Below are 25,419 nucleotides of genomic sequence, written 5' to 3' on the forward strand. Positions count from 1 at the left end.
GTGGTGACAGACGGTGGGGGAAAAGGATAAACGGACACTGAGAGAGGCCAAACAGGGACGGGAGGTTTCATCAAACCCGACATACCAGGGAGGTCCAGGTCCTGTGACCAACAGTAAGACGCCTTGATCCAGGTGGAGGTACAGTTCCTTAGCCTCCAGGACCAACCTCCAGGATGTCCCGGAGGAGGTCTACAGGTGAACTGGTGCCCAGGGACATCACTGAGATCTTAGCCCGTGAGGCGAAGGCTCAGCGTGGGCAGAGGAAGCCAGGAAGCTCCCTTGGAGGCGCCTTCAGCTGGTTAAAGGGGAGCCGGCGGAAAAAGAACGCCGGCAATGGACTGAACCGTAATGGGAGTGCTGTGACAGATGCCAAACTGGGACACCAGAACCATGAGCCTGCAAAAGGTGAGAGTCATTTTGAACTTGACCTTTTTTAAGTGTCGCCAAACACAATAAGACTAGAAGAATTTCTAGCTCATAAACAGTTTGCTGGGGGACATTTAAAGATTTTGAATAAATGTTTTCTTAATATTTAATTGAAATAGTTTAAAATAGAAGATAAAATAAATATTGTTCATAACACGAGGATTGATAGCTTTAAATCAGAATGATTTCCTATTTCTAGTACAGTTTGCATGCATGATTGTAAGCAGCATTTATACTCTAATTATATGTTTGCACTAACAGTGGATCATATTATGTTTCTGTTGTTCGATTATAAGATGTTGCTTGTCGTGACAAACCTACACAGACTCTGCAGTTCCCCTCAAATCTGTGTAGTGTTATATCGTCTTTTAGCTCGTCGTTTTGGTTTTACGGCATGCAGCTTTCCCTCGTTACCATAGCAACATGCTGTTTTCTGAAAAAAACAAACCAAACAAACCCAGAGACAAACAAAAAAAATCCCATCTGAAGCTTGAGACGGTTAGCTACTAGCTTGTGAACTCCCTGTTCCTACCATTTGAAGTAGTGTTATTGTTCCTAAAAAGGCAGAGAGGACTGTTTTAACTTACAAGGACTGATAAAGTCCCTGTTTGGAAGCAGAGTCTTCAATCAGCAAAATATTAGTCCGTGTTACTTTTTCTTTCACTGTGTGTTTACTTTTGTTTTTACTCAAAGTCTGGTTGGTTTGAGGCACAAACCCCCTTGCTTGCTAATTGGTTAGTGCAAAAGCACCTTTCAACATTGGTGTACATGCCAGAAAGTGTCAGAGAGAATTCCTTACCTTATAATCTAAAGTGTGCTGAGATAACCCTTTTTGTGAATTTATGTGACGTAGGGGGAAAAAACAAGGCTCAGCATCTTGAAGCCACTTTTGGTTTGTCTGGTGAGTCTGCCGTATAATTTTGTCCTGTTTTGTTTGTCATGACCGCAGACTTCATGGTCATGATGTGTTTTTGAGGAATGTTGACTTTGAGATTAAGATGGAAAGTTACAAGAGATTTTGTTATCATCGGGACATCAGTCTGTAGATTTAAAACCTGGCAAAACCGACACACACAAAGTCTGACTCCGGGGTCTAATCCCCTCTCTTCTGTTTACTCACTGTTTGCTTGCTCTACAGCACAGAGATTACCCACAGTTCCCATTTCCTGTTTTTGTTCCACCTCTAAACCCATCCCTTTCTCCTCTGTCATTGCACTTGTGTGTGTTACTGTAGCAAGTCTTGGAAACCCAGATTCCGAGTCTTTTAAACTTTCTTGGTCACCTCCTTTGTGGTTTTTGTGCCTCTTCTGCCTAAATAGGGCTTCCACAATCCCTTGCCGTGCCTAATGCTATGGTTTTGTCACATCCGTGGAGAACTATGACTACTGGATGGGTAACAGACAGTGACTTCATTTGAAAGCAAAGATTAACTTGTAGTAGCGCTAATAATTCCCGGGCAAAGGATGTGGTCAAAGGCTGATGCGAAGAATGTGTGGGAACCCTGGTTTTGGCATCATGTTTTTTTTCCCAATATAAAGGCTAAAAAGGGAGTGATGTGAATATGAGAAGACTCAGATTCAAACAGAAAATGAGCACACATATTGATGCAGCTTTGTGTTCACTAGCTGTGTTATCTTTGAGTTCAGTTGGTTAAGATGGACTACAGTGGGATCGTAATGCAGCTGCACATGTGTTTATTATCATCTGAAAGTTTCATTTGAAAGAAATCCATGATATCGGAAAAGCAGAAATTGGAGCATTGACAGGACATAGTTCCCTGTTTTAATCCTCCAAACATTGCTCAAGCAGCTGTTTAAATTAGTCAGCATCTATTCAAAGTTCACATGCATTCACCATGCACAGGGGGTCTGAGGCCTCTGCACTTCCATCTTATTCTAAGAAAAAAAAACAGTCGTGCTGTTTCACAAGCATGAACTGCAAGTGCTTTCTGTCTCATCTGTGGTTGTGTGTGCATGAACACATCGTTAGACTTGAACTGCTTTTGTTTTCTTTGACACTTGGTCTCTTGGTAACTGTCAGTAATCGGTGCATTGCACCTTTACTTTTCTTTCACAACAGTTCATTCTTTCAGAACCAGCTAGGTGACTTTTTCAACCCGAGGAAACAAAAAATCAGTCTCTACCAAGAAAAGTGCACTCACACACAAAACTCCCTTTTAACAGGAAGAAAACTCCAGCAGAACCAGGCTCAGGGAGGGGCGGCCATCTGCCAAGACCTGTTGATAAAATAAAATAAAATCAATATAATACACATTACTTGTTACTTTTGTTATGCATTATGTTACTTAATTACTGCTTGGGGAAAATAATGTTACATTATGTTTGCATTACTATGTAACATGGCCTGTTAATTGAATAATATAATACTAAGGTTACAGTGCCGCACACTGACACAAATTGCCATCTTAACGAACATACATACAGTCTTTGTTTTAGTGATTATGTCTGAACACAATGCAACACTGAATCCCAAAGAAGCTTTAAAGTGACCACCAGCGTAATTTCACTGTAGAAACAAGTGCGGGTAAAAGTGGAGGCTAGAAGCTAACTGCGCTTCACTGCTTCTCTTACCTACTAAACTAAAGTCTTGTGTCAGGGCTGAGGTGAACATACATCCAGCATCATTCCTGGTTCTTCCCTGGCTTTGTGCTGGCATGTTGTCTGTTTTTTAAAGGGCAAAGAGTTGCCCTATTTGTTTTTGTCCTGGGCGCAGTTTTCACATTATTGTCACGCTCTTGTTCTTTAGCTCACAAAAAATAAAAGTTATCTTCATATCTCCACTCCTGAAAAGTTGTACACCGCTCCCCCACTTACTTCATTTCGGTTTTTTATTGGTGTAGTGTGTCTTGAAAAATATCAGATTGTGCATTATGACAGTAAACATGAATGTAAGCACTGGTTTGTGGATGAACATCTTGAAGCCTCGCGTCTGGCTTCAAGGTTGTCAGTCTTGTTGGTTGGGCATATTTGGTTAATAGGTTATCGACTGATGCTAGCTAGCTTGATAAGCAAGGAAAAATGTCTGCTGACATACCAGCACAAATCATTGAAGCTGGTTTACTTGCTAATGCTAGCTGTGTTTCCATATGAAGCGCAGGTCGTAACTTTCTTTAGTTCACAAAAAATAAAAGTTATCTTCATATCTCCACTCCTGAAAGGTTGTACACCGCTCCCCCATTTCACTTTATTTCATTTTTGGGGGGTGTAAAGTGCTTTGAAAAATATTAGATTGTGCATTATGACAGTAAACATGAATGTAAGCACTGGTTTGTGGATGAACATCTTGAAGCCTTGCGTCTGGCTTGTCACAGTCTTGTTTTTTGGCCATATTTAGTTAAGAGGTAATCGGCTGATGCTAGCTAGCTTGATAGGCAAGGTACATACGAAAACTGCACAGGTGAATCGGACAGATGTCTGCTGACATGTAAATAAAATACCCTTTGAAGCGTTCTTAATGGAATTATTAGGTAAAAATAAATGTAGCTTGCTGTGCAGTGAATACTATATACAGATCCAGTCTCACGTTGCGTCTCCACTGCATACGAACGTTTGCTTAAAATCCCATAACGCATTTGTAGTTCTTGTAAATTACAGTGTTTCCATTTGTCTTTGTTGATCTGCTGCACTCTGTGTCATCTGTGCACATCTTTGTTATGTGCGGCAGACTTACATCTTTGCTGGTTTACATTAGCTGCGTCATCCTTGCATGACTGATTCAGACCGTCTCCTCTGAAAGGGAGCGCTCTGCAGTTCAACACCGACTGCTGGCTACATTTTACAGAGACTCCTCTTCTTCTTAAAAAAAACCCAGAAAAACAAAACTGTCTTTGATGTGCTGAATTCCTGGGAGTCTTGTATCACAGCGGATTGTGTGTGTGTGTGTGTGTGTGTGTGTGTGTGTGTGTGTGTGTGTGTGTGTGTGTTAGCCTGGATGCCAGATTGGGCCTAGAGTTATGTGATGTAGAGGAGAGATTACAGCGAATCACAAAGCTCCATTCAGCCTTGAGAGGACTCTTCGGGAACACTCTCTCAATGCTTTTTTAATTAGAGCAACGTCTCAGCACAAACACATGCACTCAGACACACACATCTCTGTGTCTCCTAGGTTTTTCAGCCTCTTTTCACACTCGTTAAAGAATATTTCTATCTTCTAATCACTTCTCAGATTGCTTAACGCTCTTTTCAGCACCACTCTGGGTGTGTTGGCCTTCGCTGATTGTTACTGTGCAGTCAGCATGTGTTTATAGTTGGACGTCTGCTGAGCTGCGTGTGAGGGCGTGTGACCGAGAGCTGCCCTGTATCAGAGGGTATCTCTGTGTTTGTGTGTCAGCGGCATATTGCTGGGCTTAGGGCGGCGCCAACATTCATTACATCACCTCCACAAAGAAACACACACACACATTCAAGGTTGAGTAGAGCCCCCCGCAACTACCTGCTTTGTCCAGCACAGCCCATCTTTGGTTGCTGGCTTTTTGTGCAGTGAGGTCATTTTGCGCAATCCCCGGGATTCCACACAAGTGCGTCTGTGTGTGCAGTCATTGTTTTCTGCATGTGTACAGCCCCGTGTGAGCCTTTCCTTTTTCTTTTCTTTTCTTTTTTCCATGTGGCCTTCTAAATGTGTTTGCAATGGATCCCACTCAGTACTTGAGTTTCTGGATCTGCTACGGGTTTATATGTGTGTGTTCGGCTGCCACATCACAGAATACAGTCAGGGTGTGTAGATTCACAAACTGGGATGTAGATTACAGACCTAGCAGGGTAATGGAAGAGCAAACATCTCATTACATTGAGAACATTGTATACAGCCCACGCTTTATTACAGGCCACAACTCAGGGCTGGTTTAATGCAGTTTGACAGGATGAAGGCAGTGAGTGTCGGGCAACGAGAGGGTGTGAAAGTTTAATGCATCCCCACTGCGTCCCCCCTCGAACATCATTCATCACCAATGCGCAAACACTTTGATGAGTGTGTGGTAATTTCACCTGGGTAAGCAGATACCTCATCCATCACCACAGACCTAAAGCCATGTCGCTGAGGTAAACGTCTCCTAGGCAGCAACACTGTGAGGAATGCGTTGCTGTGGCAGCAATAATAGGGTGATGTTGTCGTGAAACATTATGCATTTTCAGGTCGCGGTTAAGGTGAAGCGTACCTCATATTTTTTTTAGAGGTTCACATTCCTTGTGAATTCCCATGCAGGTCACATCAATGCATTTATATGTACGTAGGAAGAGGTTCCTAAAATTACTTGTGATCATTACCCGATGTGTTTGCAGGGGTTATGTTTATGGAATAAAAGGTAATGGTTGTTTTATAGGACATGGAGTGTGTTTGATGTGGTGGGGAAGCAGCTGGAAGACATCACTGTGAGACTAAGGGAGTGGGGGTCTGTATATACAGGGAAATACAACTGATTTACCCTCAAGAATATGTGTGTGTGTGTGTGTGTGTGGTTCCAGTTATGTAATATGTTGTAACAGATACACCTGTTGAAAGCTGTTTACAGGACACAGCTGCGTCTTTGTCCATTTTTATTTCTGTGAAGAGAAGAAGACGATGATAGCACAACTCAGAACTCAGCGAGCCTCGAGTAAATTAAAGACTATAAAGTTCTGATAACTTTCACTTGATGAAAGACCTCGGAATAATAACTAATGTCACCAATGTTTGTTTCTAATCTAAGCTTTAGCCAGCCTCTTGTGGTTCAAGCTTAGATATTTACCAGGCTGCAGTGTTGTCAGGTTGTGCTATCCCACATTGGCACTTGTGCTTGACAAATGTTGATCTGGAAATACACTGTGGGGTCAGGTCTTTTTCATAGCGACTTTGACTAAGACATGCTAACTACTTAGCTTGCTATGCTGACTGCCTGTTGGTTGTAGCTTGTTTTTGCTGAGATTAACTCTCTTCATCCCATGCTTTGTTGTTAAAGTTAGCACGTGGTGGATGGTTTTAAACAGATGATTCATCAAACCACCTGCCAAGTATTTCTTTGAAACTCCCAACTCTTCTCAAACAATTTACAAGGTCCACTTCCACGACGCTTGTGTGAGCTTGATATTTACTTAATATCTCCAACCATGAGGAAAATAAGCATAAGTGATGAGAGTACATAAAATACTTGTTTCCTACTTAAAGCCAAATGAAATTCTAATATGACACAGACTTTGTACTGGAGAAATCAACACCAGCATAATGTTGCTTTTGAATATTAAGTTCTGTTTGGTTCAATGAATTGTCAAAATTGGTGAATTCCATTTCTTTTTCTTTCACTGGTTTTCTTTCAGCAAACAAACATGTACAAATTAATCACTATACTCTTATCTCTAGTATATGTGAAATCGCACACAACTGGCCTGGGCTTAACTGGGCTTAATGTTAACCCTTTATTTAGTTATTTCATAAATTTGACCAAAGAACCAAGTTTTAGTTGTTTAGAACTTTTGCTTCACCAACTATTCTAGCAGTGGCGTGTGTTGACTCTTACAGAAAGGCAAGCAGAGACATTTGTGCTGTCTGTATGCTACATGGACATGTTCACCTTTCTGCACTCTTTTCTGGCTATCACTATAGTTAAATAAATATCTAGTAAATTATCTGTTACCAGCACAAATCATTGAAGCTGGTTTACTTGCTAATGCTAGCTGTGTTTCCATATGAAGCGCAGGTCGTAACTTTCTTTAGTTCACAAAAAATAAAAGTTATCTTCATATCTCCACTCCTGAAAAGTTGTACACTAGTGATGGGATTTCCGGCTCTTTTTAGAGATCCGGCTCTTTCGGCTCGGCTCACTAAAAAGAGCCGGCTCTTTCGGCTCCGAACCGGCTCTTCAGGTTGTTTTGTTGCTTTAATTATTTAATCATTAACAATAATATAAAACTATGCAGAAAAGGAATTACTAATGTAAAAAAAAGTGGTTTTATTTATATATGTTTATATATAGCCCCTAGAGACAAAGGACGTACAAACTCTAAAGCATATACAAACTCCAAAAAGTGTAGAAGAATAAAACAGTTTCCTCAACCCGGTTGCAAACATCTTTTTTTCTGCTGTACAGTTGGGTGCGTGGTTGAGACAAGGAAGCTAATGGGGAGTGAGTCGCTTTTGAAGCCAACCTTGTGTGACCACAGGAGGGACTGAACGAACCAGTCTCACGTTGCGTCTCCACTGCATACGAAATCCTATAACGCATTTGCGATTCCATTTGTCTTTGTTGATCTGCTGCACTTTGCGTCATCCGTGCACATCTTTGTTACGTCTTTGTTACGTAAGCGCAGCTCTAGGCTCCATGCACACAATAACTAGCAGGCGAGGAGCTTTACCACAGTGATGTCTGAGATGAAAGGAGAGAGATCGCTTTACTTTGATAAGTTTCAAATTATGTCTATTTTTAGATTTGACACAGCAAGCACTGCTTACCTTGCTTGTCCCGTTGGAATGCCAATGAGTCTAGACACTGGTTGGGGTGGAAATGAGGCAGGTGTAGATTTGAATGAGGATCTCTAGGTGACCAGAATTAAATGAGGCGAGTCATTCCAGTCAATGTAAAAGGCAGAATGGCAGAAGAGAGCTGACACTTAAAACACACAGAATAGAGGCAGGATTGAAAATGATTAGACCAGATTGATGACGACAGGATGAAAAGTGATGTAAAGAATAGACTGGCAGGAATGCAGGCTGACACAGGAATAGATATCTTTCTTACTTAACTTGCCCATAAGCTTGAGTTTTACATTTTAACACTTGCCATCTGGTTTTCTATCTTTTAAGCTGGACATGGCCATATTTGGAGAAGACAGTAGAGCAGGGGTGGGGAACTCCAGGCCTCAAGGGCCGGTGTCCCTGCAGGTTTTAGATGTGTCCTTGAACCAACACAGCTGATTTAAATGGCTAAATTAGCTCCTGTAGTTCTCCAGAGGCCTGGTAACGAACTAATCATGTGATTCAGGTGTGTTGACCCAAGGTGAGATCTAAAACCTGCAGGACACCGGCCCTCGGAGCCTGGAATTGCCCACCCCTGCAAGGGGTGCAAGTGGGCATGTATTGGGAAACATGGGAAACATGTATTTCCCAACCAGTTGACAAAAACCTCCCTGATACTGCTAACACCAGCATATTGTTGCAGTTGTACTTTGAAAGGAAGTGGAAGACTTGTCAACAAAATAAAAGGAAAAATCTCTGAAAGCTGTAGTACAAATGTGAAAAGTGCTACACAAACTTTTTGTCCCCCTTTTTCAAGGTTTGCTACCACTTGGCTAGTAAGTGTTTGAAAACAAACACAACCGTGGCAATCTGCTAGCAACCAAAACAGTCAGAAGGAGTCTTTCGTGCAACACCTTCTTTACAAACGATTTCACCCAACCACATCCAGGAACTTCTGCCTGACAGTTTCCCAAGCAACTGGTGGTTGTATGACATCCACTATGGCAGACAACTCTTGAGCGATGTGCTCATGACATCAGCTCAATGCCAAAGAAAAATACTTCAGTTGCACCTGCTTTTTCAGTCAGCACATGTCACCGTTTAGACGGGAACTTCAGGATCATACCTGAAACTGTCACCTTCGCTAGTCTGCAGCTCTGCAGCTGAATGTTAATGACAGAGTGCTTTTGCAACACCAGCGTTGTTTGTCCTCAGGGGTTTAAATAGTGATAGCAGAGCATTGCCACAAGATGGAAGTGCTGGGCTGATGTAGGCAGAATTATTGAGCGTGAGGATTTCACTCTAAATGCTCGTGCCACGGTGAAGGGATAGGATCAAGGTCATATAGCGCAACAACGTATCATGACGAGGAGGCTTTTAATTTGCAACTTCTTTAAACAGATGTTGTCTGACGGGGCGCTTTTGATGGGACAGATATGCACACACACACCAATAAAAGTGTAAACAGTAACATTTAAAGAGAGATTCCTTAGTCCTGTTTTGAGACTCTGGTGATGGTCTCCATGACAACTGCATTCCTCTACACAAATGTCCTTTAATGTACGCATGCGCACGTGCACGCACATGCACGTGCACATGCACGCATGTCGACTCCCCTTTGCATGTTTCTCTTTTTTCAGTTCCCTTCAACTGTCAGATCCTCAACTGTCTCCTGACTCTGACACACGCTTTCATCACGCTCATATTGAAATGTATCTAGGGCACGTTTGCCACTATGCTTTGCTGCTCACAGGTGAAGGCATGTTACAGAACATCATCCCTGTGCGTGACCTGAGTGAGATCTCATAGTTTTATGAGGGATGAGACGAGGAGCTCAGTGTACTCCACCAGCGCAGATGCACTGGGTGTGGTTGTGTTGGGGATGCATTAGGAGGCAGCACATCGTTCTGAGTGTTTTAGTGAAGATCGTTTTACACTCTGCAACAGGAAGCTTGCTGATATCATAAGCGCACTTCTCTCATTTCTCCTTCCTCTGTATGCAGACACAATCTAACACACATATAGCATGAGCATTCATATTTCATATTTGGAAATTCCCAGTAAGTCCTCCTGCTCCTCAGAGCCAAATCGATTCCTCTTGTAGAAAAAGAAGGGATTGTAAATTCTTTGCCCAGCAGCTCTCCCCATCCACGCTTCCCCTCCCCTGACAGTAAATCTGCTTTTTTTCTTTTATTGGAGCCTTTTTTTATCTTCTTCTCTACACATCTGAAGGAGCAAGGGCTGGAGGGCTGTGCATGAACAGGGCTTCGCTCATAAGAAGTGCGCATTTTTTCTTCAGCGGAATCTTACTTTAACCTGATAGGAGAACCGTGCTACGTGGTTATGGTGGTGATCATCATCACCATCTTTTTCTCTCCACACGCCTTCCTCTCTGACCTCCTTCTGAACAACTGCAATCGATCCACAGGCTCTGGGAAGGGTGTCATTCCTATCTGGTGACAGCAGAGGTCATGACATCATCACTCCAAGACACATAACCTGCCCAATCATCACTCGGTGTTCATTTTTAGGGTTAGACGGGGAGGTGGGAGGAGCCAGAGGGAAAGGGAGCACAGGGAACGAGGAAGAGGATGTTACAGGAAAAGATTGGACTCGACACAAGTGATTTAGTTTCCCCAGAATTCCCCATTATCCCTATTTCTGTAACCCATCTGTCTGTCTCAGCATTTGTATTTCCTCTAAGCGTAGACGGAGTGATCTCATATCAAAACAAGCTTTGATCCTCTGACTATAGTTTTTATATTCGGTTTGTGTTTGTGTGTGTGTGTGTGTGTGTGGGATGAAGGGGAATTTCAAAGAGTGCCAGACAGAATATCTTCACCTGTCAAGATCAGCTGAATTATTAAGCATCCATATGCTGTTCTAAGCCCACACTCTTTCCTTTATTTCAGTATTTATTACTTATTCTGTGTTACTCATTCCCGGGCAGTAAATGCTACAGACCACCCTTCTCATCGGGCAGCTTTTTGTTTCTGTTGGAAACCAAAATGATGGAAATAAGTCTAATGTGGTGCTTGTGTGAATCCTCTGCTTTGGAGCACAGCGATCACAGTGGGAGGGGCACACACACATACACACACGATTCCACACATACATACATACACACCCACAAACTGAGGCTTGTCAGTGCTGAGTGTGTCTTCAGTGGCTGTGCTTGACTAGCAGTGGTGAACGGCAGATTTGAGTGGACATTTATGATTTATGGAGCTTTTTTTTGTTTGTCGCACAGGAATGGTGTCAGTGGGTCTTTAGCAAAGATAGTCCACACTGTGGCATGTGAGTGTGTGTCAGCAGGACTGAATCAGCAGGAATGATTTGAGCTTTATTGGCTTTGACTCAGAGTGTATGCTCATGCTGGAGTAGAAAGGATTTAAGAGTAAGGATACAGATGTAATGTCACAGGAGGAAAACATGGTAGAGCCACTCTAGGGGCCAGAGGACTGCCCCCTTCTCTCAGAAAAAAAAAGAAAAAAAATGGGAAACGGTATCCAGAAGAAGAAGAAGACAGAAAAAAGCTCATCTTCCTCTCCATCCTCGTGCCTGAGTCCCAACAGGGAGAAACCTAAAGGCGTCTGGCTGTTTGGGCACGCGGACAAACTGACAACAGGTAAGGTTTTGTCATTTGCTTATTGTCATTTTAAAACTGAAGGAGGAGTTTGAGAAGAGATGAAGCCGACTTTTAGTTGTGGCTACTCATGCAAGGTTGCGCAAAGTAGTTCCCACAGTAAGCTTTTTATGTGCAGGGTGAATATTCCCATGCTGACTTCACCTTAGTCAGCTGCAAGGGTTCCTGCTTATTGCACCAGTGTGCACAGGAGGACTGTGTGTGGGTAAAGTTCTGTGTTTGTGTTGTGGAGATTTCTTTTCCTGCTGACAAATGATCAAGTTAACAGAGCGTTTTATTTTAGCGCTAACTTTACTCTTTTTGTTCCTCGCTGCTCCTCTACCCCACCCTTCCATCCATCCTGAACCACCCTCAGTGTGTGTGTTATCTTTGGGCTGAGAGTGGGGATTATTTTATGACTGTCTGACCGCTATACCTGCTGTGGAAAATAGAGCTTGGCCTGTCCCACGCTGATCGTTGTCTCTGTTAACTGTCCCCAAAGCAAAAAAAGGAAGAAAAAAAACCCCTGACAAACAGGTTCAGCCCTGACACAAACAGATAGATAGTCAGATAGCGCTCTGCTACTGAGATTTGTTTTTCCACCAGGGCGCCATGACATAATCTTTTTATTTATTCCTCTGGAGTGGCTTTGTCTTTCATGCTTTCTTCCCTGAACCAGTCCTATTTTTATTCTGCTGTTTGTAATGGTGACTGATAAAATCTGGTCACTTTCGCCTGTCTTCTTCTCTGTCTCTGTATTTTTCTTTTAAAGTTAAGAACAAACTAGATCTGGGGTTGTTAGGTTACAACACACATGGTTTTATTTTGACTGAGCCTGGGTCTCCTTCATAGACTGTATATAAAAGATGGGCACATCTACTGTGACATCACTGACTGGTGTCTGGCTCCACAATTTAGTCACCAATATGTTTATTTATTTATATTTTCAGACTATAAACATGGTTTTTTGTGCTGTTTAACATGGGAGTCTATGGGGGATGGAGTTGCTTTTGGAGCCTGTCTTTTTCATTATGAGGAGATTAAATTGTCAATGCTGACCTTGCAAGATCAGAAACTAAAAAAACACTTTATGAAGGCAGCTGGCTCACAGTCTTGTAGACATCCCACTCTCAACAAACCAAAGTGTCTTCATGCTTGTTGCTGTTAAGAATTTGAACAAACTGTGTGGTTTACTGTGTGCTTGCATACACGTCTGCGCTCAGGGTGGTCAGTGTCTTTGCGAGCGTGCGTGGTTATCGTCTTCTGTTCTCCTGTTCTCATTCATGGGGGGTTTATTCAGAAAGACTGTGAATGCATTCCTACATTCCTGCTGATTTACTTATGCATGAGCACTCATCCTGCACACAAACCCACAATTTTCAAGAGCAAGTCAAAGTGAAGCTTCTGAGGTGATTGTAGCTGCCCTTTGCAACACAAAGAGGCAAAATAAAAACAGCCTAGATTGTGTTGTATGCATACTGTTGAGCTCTGTGCTGTAGGTGTAAAAGGGAAACACACAGAAGATGAACTTGGTTAACTATGTTTCTGTCTCTGTGGTTCTGGGTACGTTCCAAACCGGAGCCCTGCCTCGCTTTCATCTAACACCTGAGAGCTTTATATCTGGGATTTTGGCACCCGGCAGAGTGAGAAACGACTGGATGTCACACCTACACCACCTCACTTGTTCTGTATTTTTGATCAAGGTCGTCAACTGGAATGTGTGATGTTTCCCAAGGCTGGTCAAACTCTGTTAAACATCTCAGACTACATAATGTGAGAAAAAGCATTTGCCGCTATCCTGAGTTCTTAGTTTTTTGCTTATTTTTCAAACTTACATGTTTCAGATTGTCAAAAAAAATCTAATATGATAAATTAAATAATCCAAATAAATACAAAATGTAATTTGTAAATGATGAGTTCATTTATTGAAGGAAAAAAAGCTATCCAAATCTGCCTGGGCCTGTGGGAAACAGTAATTGCCTCATACTGTTAAAACATGAGTTAACTGTGACTAGCAACACCCAATCAGGAAAGGGGCAAATGCTTTGTCATGGCACAGGATAAATATATATACACTGTCCTGCAGAGCCCTCAACCCCTTGAGCCAGCTCATCACTAAAACTGGATATAGATTTATGAGTCGAGTGACCATCAGCCACCTCCTGTATATGGATGACATCAAGCTGTACACCAGGAACAAACAAGGCATTGATTCACTGATCCACCTCACCGGGATGTGCAGCAAGGGCATGAGGATGTCACTCAGGCTGGAAAGGTGTGGCTGAATGGTTGCAAAGAGAGGGAAGGTGATCCAGACTGAAGGGGTGGAGTTACAGGACAGCTCCAAGTACTAGCAAGCTGAAGGGTGGTAATAAGATTTGAGTTATCAATACAAATGCCACACTGGTCATCAGATTACCATGCTGGGATGATAAGATGGCCACAGGAGGACATAGATGTCACTGATGTCAGGACACCAAAACTCCTCCAAAGCGCCTACAAGAGGGCCTCAGGCAGCTGAAGACAGATGTGATGAGGAATAGGAAGAGTAACGTCATGGAAAAACAAGCCCTTTGTCAACAGATAAAGTTGCTTCAAGAAAGCACCAGATCCACAGGGACAGGATCTATCACATCCGAGAGGTTACAGGTACAGACTTTGTAAAGCTTTCCTGGAGACAGTCCAACAAATAGTAGCAGGATGTAAGATCCATGTTGGGACAGCATATATTGAAGAATAGAGAAGTACCTGGGGCTGGAACAGCTGGAGTGCAGGTGTGAGGTAAAGTCCAAAGTGGTCCCAGTGGTAGCAAGAGTGTTAGTAGCTGTAAGCCTGAAGCTGGAGGGGCAGCAGCAGATTCTAGGATGCCATTCCTGAAGAGCGCAGTCCTAGTTACAACTAAGATGCTGTTCATCACCCTCAGTCTCCAGGCCTCTGGTAGAGGAACTGAGGATGGGGGGGTGACTGTGGTTCAGGGTGTTGTGAGGCTCATCTTGTAACCGGAAGGTTGCCGGTTCGATCCCCAGCTTGGTCGTTGTGTCCTTGGGCAAGACACTCCGCCTACTGGTGATGGCCGGATGGGCCAATGGCGCGATACGGCAGCCTCGCCTCTGTCAGCTGTGGCTACAACTGTAACTTGCCTCCACCAGTGCTTGAATGTGAGAGTGAATGAATAGTGGAATTGTAAAGTGCTTTGAGGGTCTCAAAAAGTGCTATATAAATGCAATTCATTATTATTATTATTAAACACACACAAGGCCCAGGAGTGTGAAACAGAGGTTTTATATACAGGAATGTAGCCACCACTGCATCGTGTACTGGTTAGTAAAGTCTCACAGTGAAGTCTTGACCTGAGGGAGGGATACTGCAAAGTCACAGGGTAGTGACTAGTCAATTACGCACTTAAGTCATACCTTGTTCTTCCTGACTTGTTGGTTTTAACAGGAATTATAATTTACAAGATAAATGTAGTGTTCTTTCCACTGGATTTCTTTTTGCAACCAGAGGACCAAAATAAACCATGTCGGTTTCAGGCACTTTTGCTTTGATTTCATTTTTCACTCCTATCATTTAAATACAGTCTGTGTTATTATATAAGTAATTCAATTATTTTTTTCTTGGCTTTATCGACCCTGACAGAACATATTACAAGAAAGCCGTTGTAGCAGATTTACGGCACATCCACTGTACATCCACTGATGTCAACTGTAGGGCAGTGGCTACAGTGGATTAGGTTAAATTATACACACACACACAAACACACACACTGACTGCTGATGGCCTTGCAGATGTTTCATATTACTTTCTAATAACTGTCCACTGTGCTGGAAGAACCTCACAGCTGGCTTTTATCACGGGGAAGTCTGAGTTCATCTTCGCTAGGATGAGGTGTCAAATAACACATGGAACAAACTGGTATTACTGTAAATTTAAAATATCAGTACATATCCTTGAACCACACCACTCCTCTGAATCTTAGTTCGGCTTTCACTCCTCTCTGTTTGGTTATCTTCTTAACCTTGGACTCTTGGCGAGTTATTTATCTTAGCATTCAAAAGGACAGATATTTACCCTGGACTGGGCAAAACGGGAAAATAATATGGTGTTGTGGCTGACAAAGGCCAGAAAAGTGAAAGAATGCGGATGACAAAATTAGGGTGGGAGAATGGAAAGAAGGTTATACTGGTAGAGGATATAATTGGGACAGAAGAAGAGAGGAACACATCGTATAAATTCGTGACTAAGGCAGCCAGTGCATTTCCCTCCCATTCTTATTACAACTGTCTTGTGCGGGTAGTGATATTCTATATTCCATTATCCAGCCGGGTAAGGCTTGCCTAAGCCTTTTGATTTCTGTAAGCGGGGCTAAGACGCTTTCTTCCTGGTCCTCCTTTGAAGATCTCATTTACTGTGCGCCACTGTCAAAGTCATGGACTCCCTGCAGAGGAGCTTAGCAACACACAGTTAGATAAAGACTAGATGACTCTTCATCTCCGCTATCTATCCCTCCTCTATCCTTCTCCCCATCTGATCCTTCAGCACTGATCGGTTACATTGTGCTGATGTTTCTGTGTACATCTCCTCTGGTTTACATGCAGCTAAGTTACACAGATCAGGTTATATTTATAGTTCACATCTATTCACTTCCTGTCAGTTTCTTTCCTGCTCTCTCAGAAGCTGCGTTTCCCACCTTATGAGGAAAAAACACTGGGGAGAAACAGGCTTATATTGCCATTCTTAAATCTCTTTCCTCTTTACCTACAACTTTGTGTCTGTACGTCAGTACAGTTTGCAGAGACAGACAGACCCCCGTGTTTCATCGCTGTTTCTCACAGGTATTACCGCCTTTTAGTGTCTGCCCGTTTTAGCAGCACAGCTTCCCACCTGCAACATCATGTTTTAACTTGTTGCACAAAATGTCACAAAAGTGATGAAAGCGGATCATTACCTCCTTCCTTTAGCCCGCCCTCCCATGCCCTTTAACGGTAGAAACGTTTGTTTTCTCGCCCTTGAGGAAAGGACCGTTTCGGCAACATACAATTGTGGCAAGTCTGACATTTCTAGCCCTAGATGCCATTTCCAGAATAGTTTGAAGCAGGCATGCTAACTGATATAGAGCCAGTTTGCAAATGCTTTGCATGCAAAAAGAGAGAGGAAGTGCAGTTGGTTTTGATCTGTATCACTATTCAGTTAAGTTTGTGCAGTAAAACTGTTTGGCTGGAGTTGAAATACACTATTTATACCAGTGTTCTCTGTAAAGGGGGACGAGCGCACATTTTCTATGCACTCGCTCATTCTCAGGGCTGCTAGCTCTCTGTAAAATACAGTTGTAGGTCCTAACAATACCCTGCACAAATACTGACCACTGCAGTTACTTTTAGGGGAAGATCATCTCGAAATCTTACATGAAGTCGAGGCACATTCAAGTCATTGCTAAATGATTGATGCTCTTCCTGATATTAGTATCAACACTGGCTAGAGCTGATGTATATCACAGTTGAAAATCTTGTCTTGTGACTACATGTCACACTGTCTCTGAAGCAGAGAGTTGAATAACGAGGGTAACATCAGAGCTTGTAGCAGAGAAAAATAACAAGATGTTTAAGAAAAACTAAACACAATTTTCGCAAATTGCATTAATAAAGTTTCACATGTCCTTAGATACAGTCCTAATTCACGAGATTCATAACTACTACTTAAAGTAAAGGACTGCACGTTACTGATGCAATAACACTCACTTCCAGAAGGGGGAGAGAAAATTGGCTCTTAAATGCCGTCATTTCAGCCGTGCTAGCATTACTCTACTTAATTGGCTCAGATTCCTTTGCAACCCTTTTTCCTAATCACTGCTGCAGTCGTCTACAATCCTGCATTAATAATGACTAAAATGGTGTGCATCGTGTCTAAGAAGGCCCTGCAGTAACAAACCCACAGAGAGTTTTCACACGACTCTGCAGTTCTTCACTGCTTAGGGCCCGTTTTAGTTTTCTCATGTGAGTTGAAATAACACAGTTTCCTGAGGCAGCATCTGACCGTTTGTTGTCGTTGGGTGTCTTTTTTTCAAAAACTTGCTCAGCACCAGCGTCGTGTTTCACGCGGTCCAAAAACACAACATTAAACAAATGCTTATGCTTAACTGTGCTTATGCGAAATGGCAATTATTCCAACAACGAGTGGTGATTAAAGTAATGTATTAATGAGTAATTAATGTTGTTTTTATTTGGAGAAAGGGCAATACTTCCAATGTGTTATGAGGAAAAGCAGTGTTGACATTGTTGGTTAGAGCTGCATCTCTGGATTTTTGAGTATATTTTGAGTAACAATCCATCGGGTTGCTAAAAATCTTGTAGCTTCAGTGCAGCTGAGTGATCCCTCTGTCCCCCGCGCAGAAAAAGTTCATGCATTAAAACATAAATTCAGTCAAAGCGTCTTCATCTGCACAGACAAATGCAACCCATGGTGTTTGTGGGAGAGACATCGTAACTCAGAGGTCCATGTTTTTGCTTCAGACGTGATTGTAGAATTGATGGTTTAATAATCACCTTTTTAAAATAAGAACAAACTCATCCTTTATGCTTTCATTAAGCTTCGCTTTCTGACATCACTCTGTCCGATCTTTAATTCAAAGCTTGCGACAGTTTCATTAAAGCTGGTCCTGCCGAGCCAATAGATGAATTTTCAACTTCACCACAGTGGCTTTAATTCAAGTTAATCATCCGTGAAAGGGGCTCTTTCATATAGATTTGTCCTCTTATGTAGATAAAATAAATCTGGTTTGTAAGCTGCTACAACTGCTGCTGGTGAATGTTCTGTCCAGAGTTAGAGGACTAACATAGAAACTTGGAGTTATTTTGCAAAAGCATCAAGAAAATTTCACCAGCAGTTCAAACAAACTTCAATTTCTTCTCCTTATCCAATTAAGTGTGGGCAAGCATTGATAATATAAATGTTGCTGATGTTGGACACATGTGAGACAGCATGTGAAAACTACTACATTAATATGCAAAAGGTCAGATGTCATTCATCTGTTTCTGTGTATTTTCTATGAATTTTTAACTTGAAGATGTCAAACTGTGTCCAGTCTTTGATTTATTGTGGTTTGCCTATGATCCAAATAGATAAACATTCATTTGTAGCAACAAGAAAAAAATGATTAAACCTTTGATAAAAACATAACAAGGTTTACAAGAACCGGTTATCACACGGCATCATCAAAGGTTGCCAGTCTCAATAAGAGTGAGTACATTGGCTAATTTGTGGTGTGTGTGGCTGCAGTGAGTGTGTTGGTTTCCCCCTGATAACTGAGAGTTTTACTGAAAGAGGATTTTGAACCGAAGTGAGCTGTTTGTTTTTAATTTATCCATCATAAATTGTCCAGTAAACTAAAATTTTTCAGGCATAGTTTTGAGAGATATTTGCAAACAGTGAAAAACACTGGAAGTTTTGGAAAGGACAGTTCTTTGTGATTGTGTCATTGCTTGGCTGTTTATTGTGGACAGTCGGGATCCTGCGTCTGCATGCTCTCTTTTCCCGTGCTGTGCCACATATACAGAATGTTAGGATAAAAATTTACTGTTTTTACCCCTCGGCTGTAAAAGGACATGTTGGCAGATGGGTGAGCGGTGAGGTCACTCATGTTTGTGAATGAAAATAACTTGAGAATGAGAATAACTTCAGAACGATGTAGGATTTTGAAATTCGTAACATAGATGCATTTACAAAAAATCTCAGACAACTTTGAATCTCAGTGACCTTGAACTCAAAGTCAAGGTCAGAGGTCAGGTTTTCTGAAAATCTTTGAATGTGATAACTTGTGAAGGATTTTCAAACCATATACTTGCACCTACTAGCAGGCTGACGGGAAGCACTGGCAGCTGCCAGCAGGGGTGCCACCAAGGGGGGACCGGCAGAAGGTAACTGCCCCCCCCCCCCCCCCCCAATACTGCCCTATGTTGATAATTTTAATAAATGTGAGCACGAGAGAGAGGAAGATACCCTACAATGAGCTGAAGCATTAGCTTATTCTTTATTGTTATTTATTGGGCTCCTTCACTTTGCAAATTGGGCAACTTAAACAAGATGACGTGTGTGAGGCATCATTCTTTACTTCTAACACTTGGTAAAATAAAAAATAATTATTTGTGGCTGTAACTAAAATGCGAGCATTTTGTGAGCACCATCGCTTCATGCTCGACTCTCGGGGTTCAGTAAAGCTCTCTTATTGCATGTTTATGGCGGCAGGATGGATGTTCACAATTAAATTTATTTCATTCACAACCAATTCAGTCTTCATGTTTTTTATCAAATTTTCCCCCGTCTGGTCGCCCAATTAAAAAATAAATAAATTCTAGAAATGCCCCGGGTCAGGAGACCTTGGATTCATGCAGGCACAGGCGTTATACACTAAAGCAGAAGGCAGTGAGGCGGGGCCAGCTTCAGCCTCTTTTTCTACTCCAACATTTGGCAGCAGGTTTACTCAAACGCCTTTTCACACACATTTAAAAGTGTTTTCAGGCCGATTCAGTCCGAGCGGTTCTGACTTGTTTACGAAAGGGAGGCTTAGCTCATCGGCCGTGCATAATGGGATCTCGCAGAGGAAGAGTGATGAGCAAGAGAGAGTGTTTCTAAGACTTTAATGAAGGCTCACAGCTAGCAGAATGAGCTGTTGTTCTCATTGGCTAGAAGTCACTCGCAGAAGTTAGTAGACACATGCTAGACTCATTCTCTGCATGTCTTTCTCTCACACACACTCTTATATTGCTAAGCTTCCACTGCTGGTACATTTACGTGCGTGTTTATCACATGTGTGTTGTAGTGTACACTGAAAACAGGCTGCGTCTGTTCAAGCCTAATGCGAACGGTGTGATTCGGATGACGTGCACTTAAATGAAGATGTCCGCCCCCTCGTTGCACCTCGCAGCCCTCTGTGCAGGATGTCAGCAGATCCTCTTATTTATTTATTTTTGCTCCATGTATTCTCTGCTTTTCACATTTAATGGTGGAAATACAAACAAGTTTATCTAAAGTATACCACATTGCCTTGGCATATTCCACAAGTGGACTTGAAACACGGCTATGACATTTTCCACAGCTCTGACAGCCTCTCTCACAGCAGCTACTGGCTAACTCTCGTGCATTTATCCATCATAACAGACTGATGATCCATTTAGAGGAGAAAAACAAGGGGTGATTGTTTTGAAGAAAAAGAACTCCTTTAACTTCTCGAGGAAAATAAGTGCCTAAAATGATAGAAATGGCATTTTGGTTAAATAGGAAAAAAAGAAAAGAAATGCAGACATAGCTTTTGTCAACCGATGAGTCAAGCCAGAGTTTGACATTTACATTTTGTGGCATTGCTGTCATTGAGAAAAAATGTCGAAGAGGTCGGGAGTTTGAACAGCTGCTAAACGTCAAGCAGTTTGCTCTTTATCTCGGCTGAAGTTTTATTGTGAAATTTCAGACAGGATCCCTATCTGAGACAGCAGTCACGTTATCCCGTGAGCTTTCCTTTTGCAAGCGAATTTTGGGAATGTTCCGAGGAAAATGATAAGCATGAACATGAAACACGGGCTGTGACAAAAATCTGTTTTCTTTGTAAAGCTTACAAATTCAGATAAAGGAAAACGAAAAGAATTATGCATCAGAAACCTGCATAACTGTAACCACACCATTGTGCAGGAAGATGGTGGGCTGCCCCCTACAGGTGGATAGCGAGTTAAGTTGTAAAGCGCTATACAAATACAGACCATTTACCATTCACAAAGTTTACCACTTAAATTGATTTCTGGTGTCTTCGGGCAAACCCTGCAGATTTGGACCTTGGTTTTACTTTTTTGTTTTGTATTTTTGCTGATCTATTTCATTTGCAATCACATTTTACTGTACTTTGCTGCATTTGGGTAGGTTTAGCCATTTACAATTGCTTGGTTAGTGTCCCGAAAAGGTCATGCTTTGGGTTAAAATGCACCCATTTACAACAGCAAACCCTCACACTGAAAAATTATGATCCAGCCCTGCTCAGAGATGAGTCCTGACTCCTCACCATTACAGGTGTATGGGCTCAAACAATCTGCCTCACCTGTTTCCGTTTTCATATCCAGCTGTTTCTTTCAGGTACATTAGAAGTAATAACTCGGTTTCACAACACACAAAACTCACTTTATGTTTAGTTCAACATGAACTGAATTTTGATCTAAACAAAAAAGTGAGATGCCACTTGTAACAGTGGAAGAATTTTCCAAGGTTTTAGCTTCTGTGCAGTTGTGGTTTTGTCGGTCCATTGGCATCCACCTCTGTGTGACTGCACACTGGGCATTATTATTGCAGTATGCTTTACACTTGCACCCTTTTGTCTTCTCCCATGGCAGATTTCTCTGGAGGCCCACATTGCTCTGCAGGAGTCCGGGGTACCCCTGCACTCCCTCCCACACACCAGTTGGAACGAGATAGATTTATTATCTTGTTTGGAGTTTGTAGATGAATGTGGCAAATAGCGGGTCAACTGTGAGTGTGCTGTGAAACATTCATATGTGTTTATAGACCTTTCGGTCTGACTCACAAAAAGCTTTTAAATGGAAGCGACAGGCTGCACAAACAGCTTACAACTCCTTCAAGAAATATATGCACAATCCCCTTATCTGGTTAAGAGAGACAGAGAAGAGACAGAGGGGGGAAAGAGGGATAATTACAAAAAGAGTGACGCTTTCTATTTTTAAGCACAGCAGCTGGTGTGGTTGCTAAGTTTGGCTCTGTGTTTGTGTACCCCGCAGAGGGTCCTGAGTCCAATCACCTCAGCTGAGGTTTACACCTGCTTCAGGTCGGGATTAGGAAAAGCAACAAATTCAGGATTTATCTCCGGTAAATAGGCACCGGTGGGTTAAGACGACACATGAGCTAACAAGGCATCGCATTAATTTAATTGTGCTTAAGCTAAGTGCAGAGAGGGTCAAAATGAACCAATTATACATTTCAGAACCTGTATCAGTATTTGTTTGAGATCTCACCTTTATTACATGTTTTTTGTGTATCGTTGGCCCCTGAGTCCTAATTTGTTAAGTGATCAGTGCTGGTAAAGCACCTGTAAATATTCTATTACTGGCACTCACTAAACCTTCACTACAATATTTCAACTATGAGTAAAAATTTTGTTTTGTACATAAAACCTATTTAGAAACTAAAATCTTGACGTGCAATGGCTGAACAGTAGCACACTATGGAGTTTGCATTTTAAAGCACCAGCATTAGAGTCTTTCCAGCAATGATCACTGGTTGTAGTTCAAGTTATCCGTATTTGATTAAGTTTGGTTAAGTGTAAAGTTACCAGCTAATTCCATCGAGACTGGTTAGCAACCTCCAACCATTAAGTGCCATAAGATCAACACAGACATATATAACTACCAATTAGCGCTAACTTACAGACTAATAAAATACTAGAATTTCATGTACAAAAACCAAAATCCAAATTTCTATGGCAGGCAGAACCACACAACAAGGCATTATTTATCAGATAATTCCTTTAAAAATGCTCGAATAGGTACCAGCATCACCAAAATAATGATAGCCAGCAAACCTAGCTGATAGCTAGTAAACCTAGCTATCAGTTAGTGCTGCCTGTGTTGGTACACATGCTAGCTTTTAGTCTTAGCAAAATCCAAATGTTACAGAAAAAAAAATCACCCACCTCTTCTTCATAGAGCGCGTTTGTTGTTGTACCTGGTTGTAAAAATGCTTTTCTGTAAGTTAGCCGTTAAACTACCTCATATCGCTGAGTCACCAGTGATGCTGACAAATGGGAGTTTTTGCCTGCCTGGCATAAACCCTGGGCTCATTATTGATGTTTGTGCTTAACCAAATAACCTGTAGTTAAATGATCTAGAAACTGTCATACTCTTTCAGTGACATAATTTTGATCACAACTCTTCAGATCCTTGTTTGCTTCAGTGTTTCCTTTGCCCTTCTCATCCTCATCACCACATCTATTCAACCCACAGTCTTCCTTTCATGTTCCCTCTTCAGCTCACCACCTCTGTTTCCCACCCAGAGGAAATCAGAAATGTGGGTGATTCATGGGTAGCGACATTTACCGTACACGGTGATTTATGTCCTCTCCATATCCTCCTGCCCTCTTCCCATTTCCTCCGCCCCTCTCTACCTTCCTTTAGTCCTATTTTCTTTCTTCTCCTGTCATCTTCGCACATCCCCATGATTTTTTTAGCACAGGTTTTCGTTTTTGTCTGTTTGCATTTTTTTTTTTGTACTCTCTGAATGTCAAATGTAATCAGATAAATAAAGTGATAAATGAGCACAATATAACAATGCAATGTTTCCAGACACATTATCACAACATACATGAAATATTCCAATAGATATGTTTGTAAGGGCTGTCAGGCTAGCCTTCATCTCTCCTTCGGCCTGGTAAATACTGCACAACTAAAAGCTGAGGGGAGCTCATAACTCAAGTCCACTACAACAACCACTGAATACAAATCAGGAGTGTAGCAGCCAGCTTGAATAATGACACCTGTGTGTGTGCTCCTGTGTTGGGGTGATTGGAGGTTTATTGCTGGTCACACTTTAACCCTCTCTTCCTGTACTGTGGCAGCTTCATTTGTGTGTACAGGGATGGAAAGATCAACCTTAGAAGACTCAATCGACTGCAAACCTTACACTTTCTATCTGCTGATAATCACTAAACGCTGAATCATAAGACAAGGCGTCATCTAAAGTCCTGATTGTGTTACTCTGTGGTATAGAGTTCAGTTTTTGTCCACAGACTATTTATTGAAAAAATACAGATCCACGTGTTTGCACTGGCTGGATGCTGGGCTCTATGTAGTTTAAGTCACACACCACTGTGCTGCTGTAAATATTTACTACTTCAGCAAACGTATGTTTATCTGACTGAAAATAGACTCCAACGAAAGCTCTGTTTACTCCAGCTCGATTATCTCTGCTACAATCTACTGCTGAAAAATGAATGTTTTGTATCTGTACCTCAAAGGGAGCCTATCATGATCATTTTGAGCCTCGTGTTCTTGTTGTTGTTCTCTGCTAGCGTAGCTTTGTGTCATTCACATTTCAGAGTCATCCTTATTTATCCTGGACTGGACTTTGGAGCGGCTCCTTAGTTAATTCACTGTCTAAAACAATCCATTTATTAAGTCCATTGCTCCACCCTTTGAGCTAGCTGTCTTCTAATTGGTTACTTTTTGTTAAACAGAAGGTTTGAACAGAAAGTGGGTGGGGCTTCTGTGCTGACATCATACAGAGCCATGAGTGCAAAAAACTGCCTGAAAGAAAGCATTTAGAGACTCAGATCTGATTTTTGGCTAAAAGCACTTACTTGCGCGTACATTGAGCCTGGAAATCTTTCTAATATTGGAAGGTCTTAACGTTACAATGTAAAGTGCCTTGTAAAGCCAGTGGAAAACATTACTTCTACATGCCACTGTCACCTGGTGTCCCCCCCTCTTTTTTTCTAATGAGCCCAGTGTTAATGTAGTGAACCATACACCCAGTAATAAACAGAAGCAGTTTTGAAACCCAGCCAGGCATGAAGTGGAAACCTTGTACCTCGTTGTGGTCCAGTGGCCCATGTGCTCACCTGATACGGATTTTGAGGTTGTGACAAAAGCAATACAGCTATCACTTCTTAGTCTCTCCCTTTTTCTCTATGTTGTTCTCTTCTCCTCATTTCTGCGGTGTGCAGCAAATGAGAGGGTGAGCCGAGGATGTGTGATGAACCACTATGAAATTATAAAATTTTCCATCAAGGGTGTTTATTTCTGTGTGTGTTAGCATCCATGGTTGGGCTTGGTCAGCTCACTGGGAGTCATATCTTATATTCAGCTGCTTTTCTTTTGCCACTATCAATGCAAAGTGGCAATGTGTATCTGCTGTAAACATCCTCATCGAATGACCTGCTT

At 41.9% G+C, this 25,419-nt stretch overlaps 1 protein-coding gene across 5 annotated transcripts in view; it reads left to right on the forward strand.

The window, feature by feature from the left end:
• Positions 1 to 25,419, forward strand: part of nhsl3 (NHS like 3) — a 40,920-nt gene that overhangs the window by 1,536 nt on the left and 13,965 nt on the right. For 3 of the 5 annotated variants that reach the window (XM_085147509.1, XM_085147508.1, XM_085147510.1), the window contains exon 2: positions 1 to 405. In XM_085147509.1, coding sequence (XP_085003635.1) covers positions 174 to 405 — 232 coding nt within the window. In that variant the 5' untranslated portion in view covers positions 1 to 173. The other 2 variants (XM_085147511.1, XM_085147512.1) reach the window with 2 other exon arrangements.

Source organism: Neolamprologus multifasciatus, chromosome 22, assembly GCF_963576455.1.
Source record: "Neolamprologus multifasciatus chromosome 22, fNeoMul1.2, whole genome shotgun sequence".
NCBI classification, from domain to species: domain Eukaryota; kingdom Metazoa; phylum Chordata; class Actinopteri; order Cichliformes; family Cichlidae; genus Neolamprologus; species Neolamprologus multifasciatus.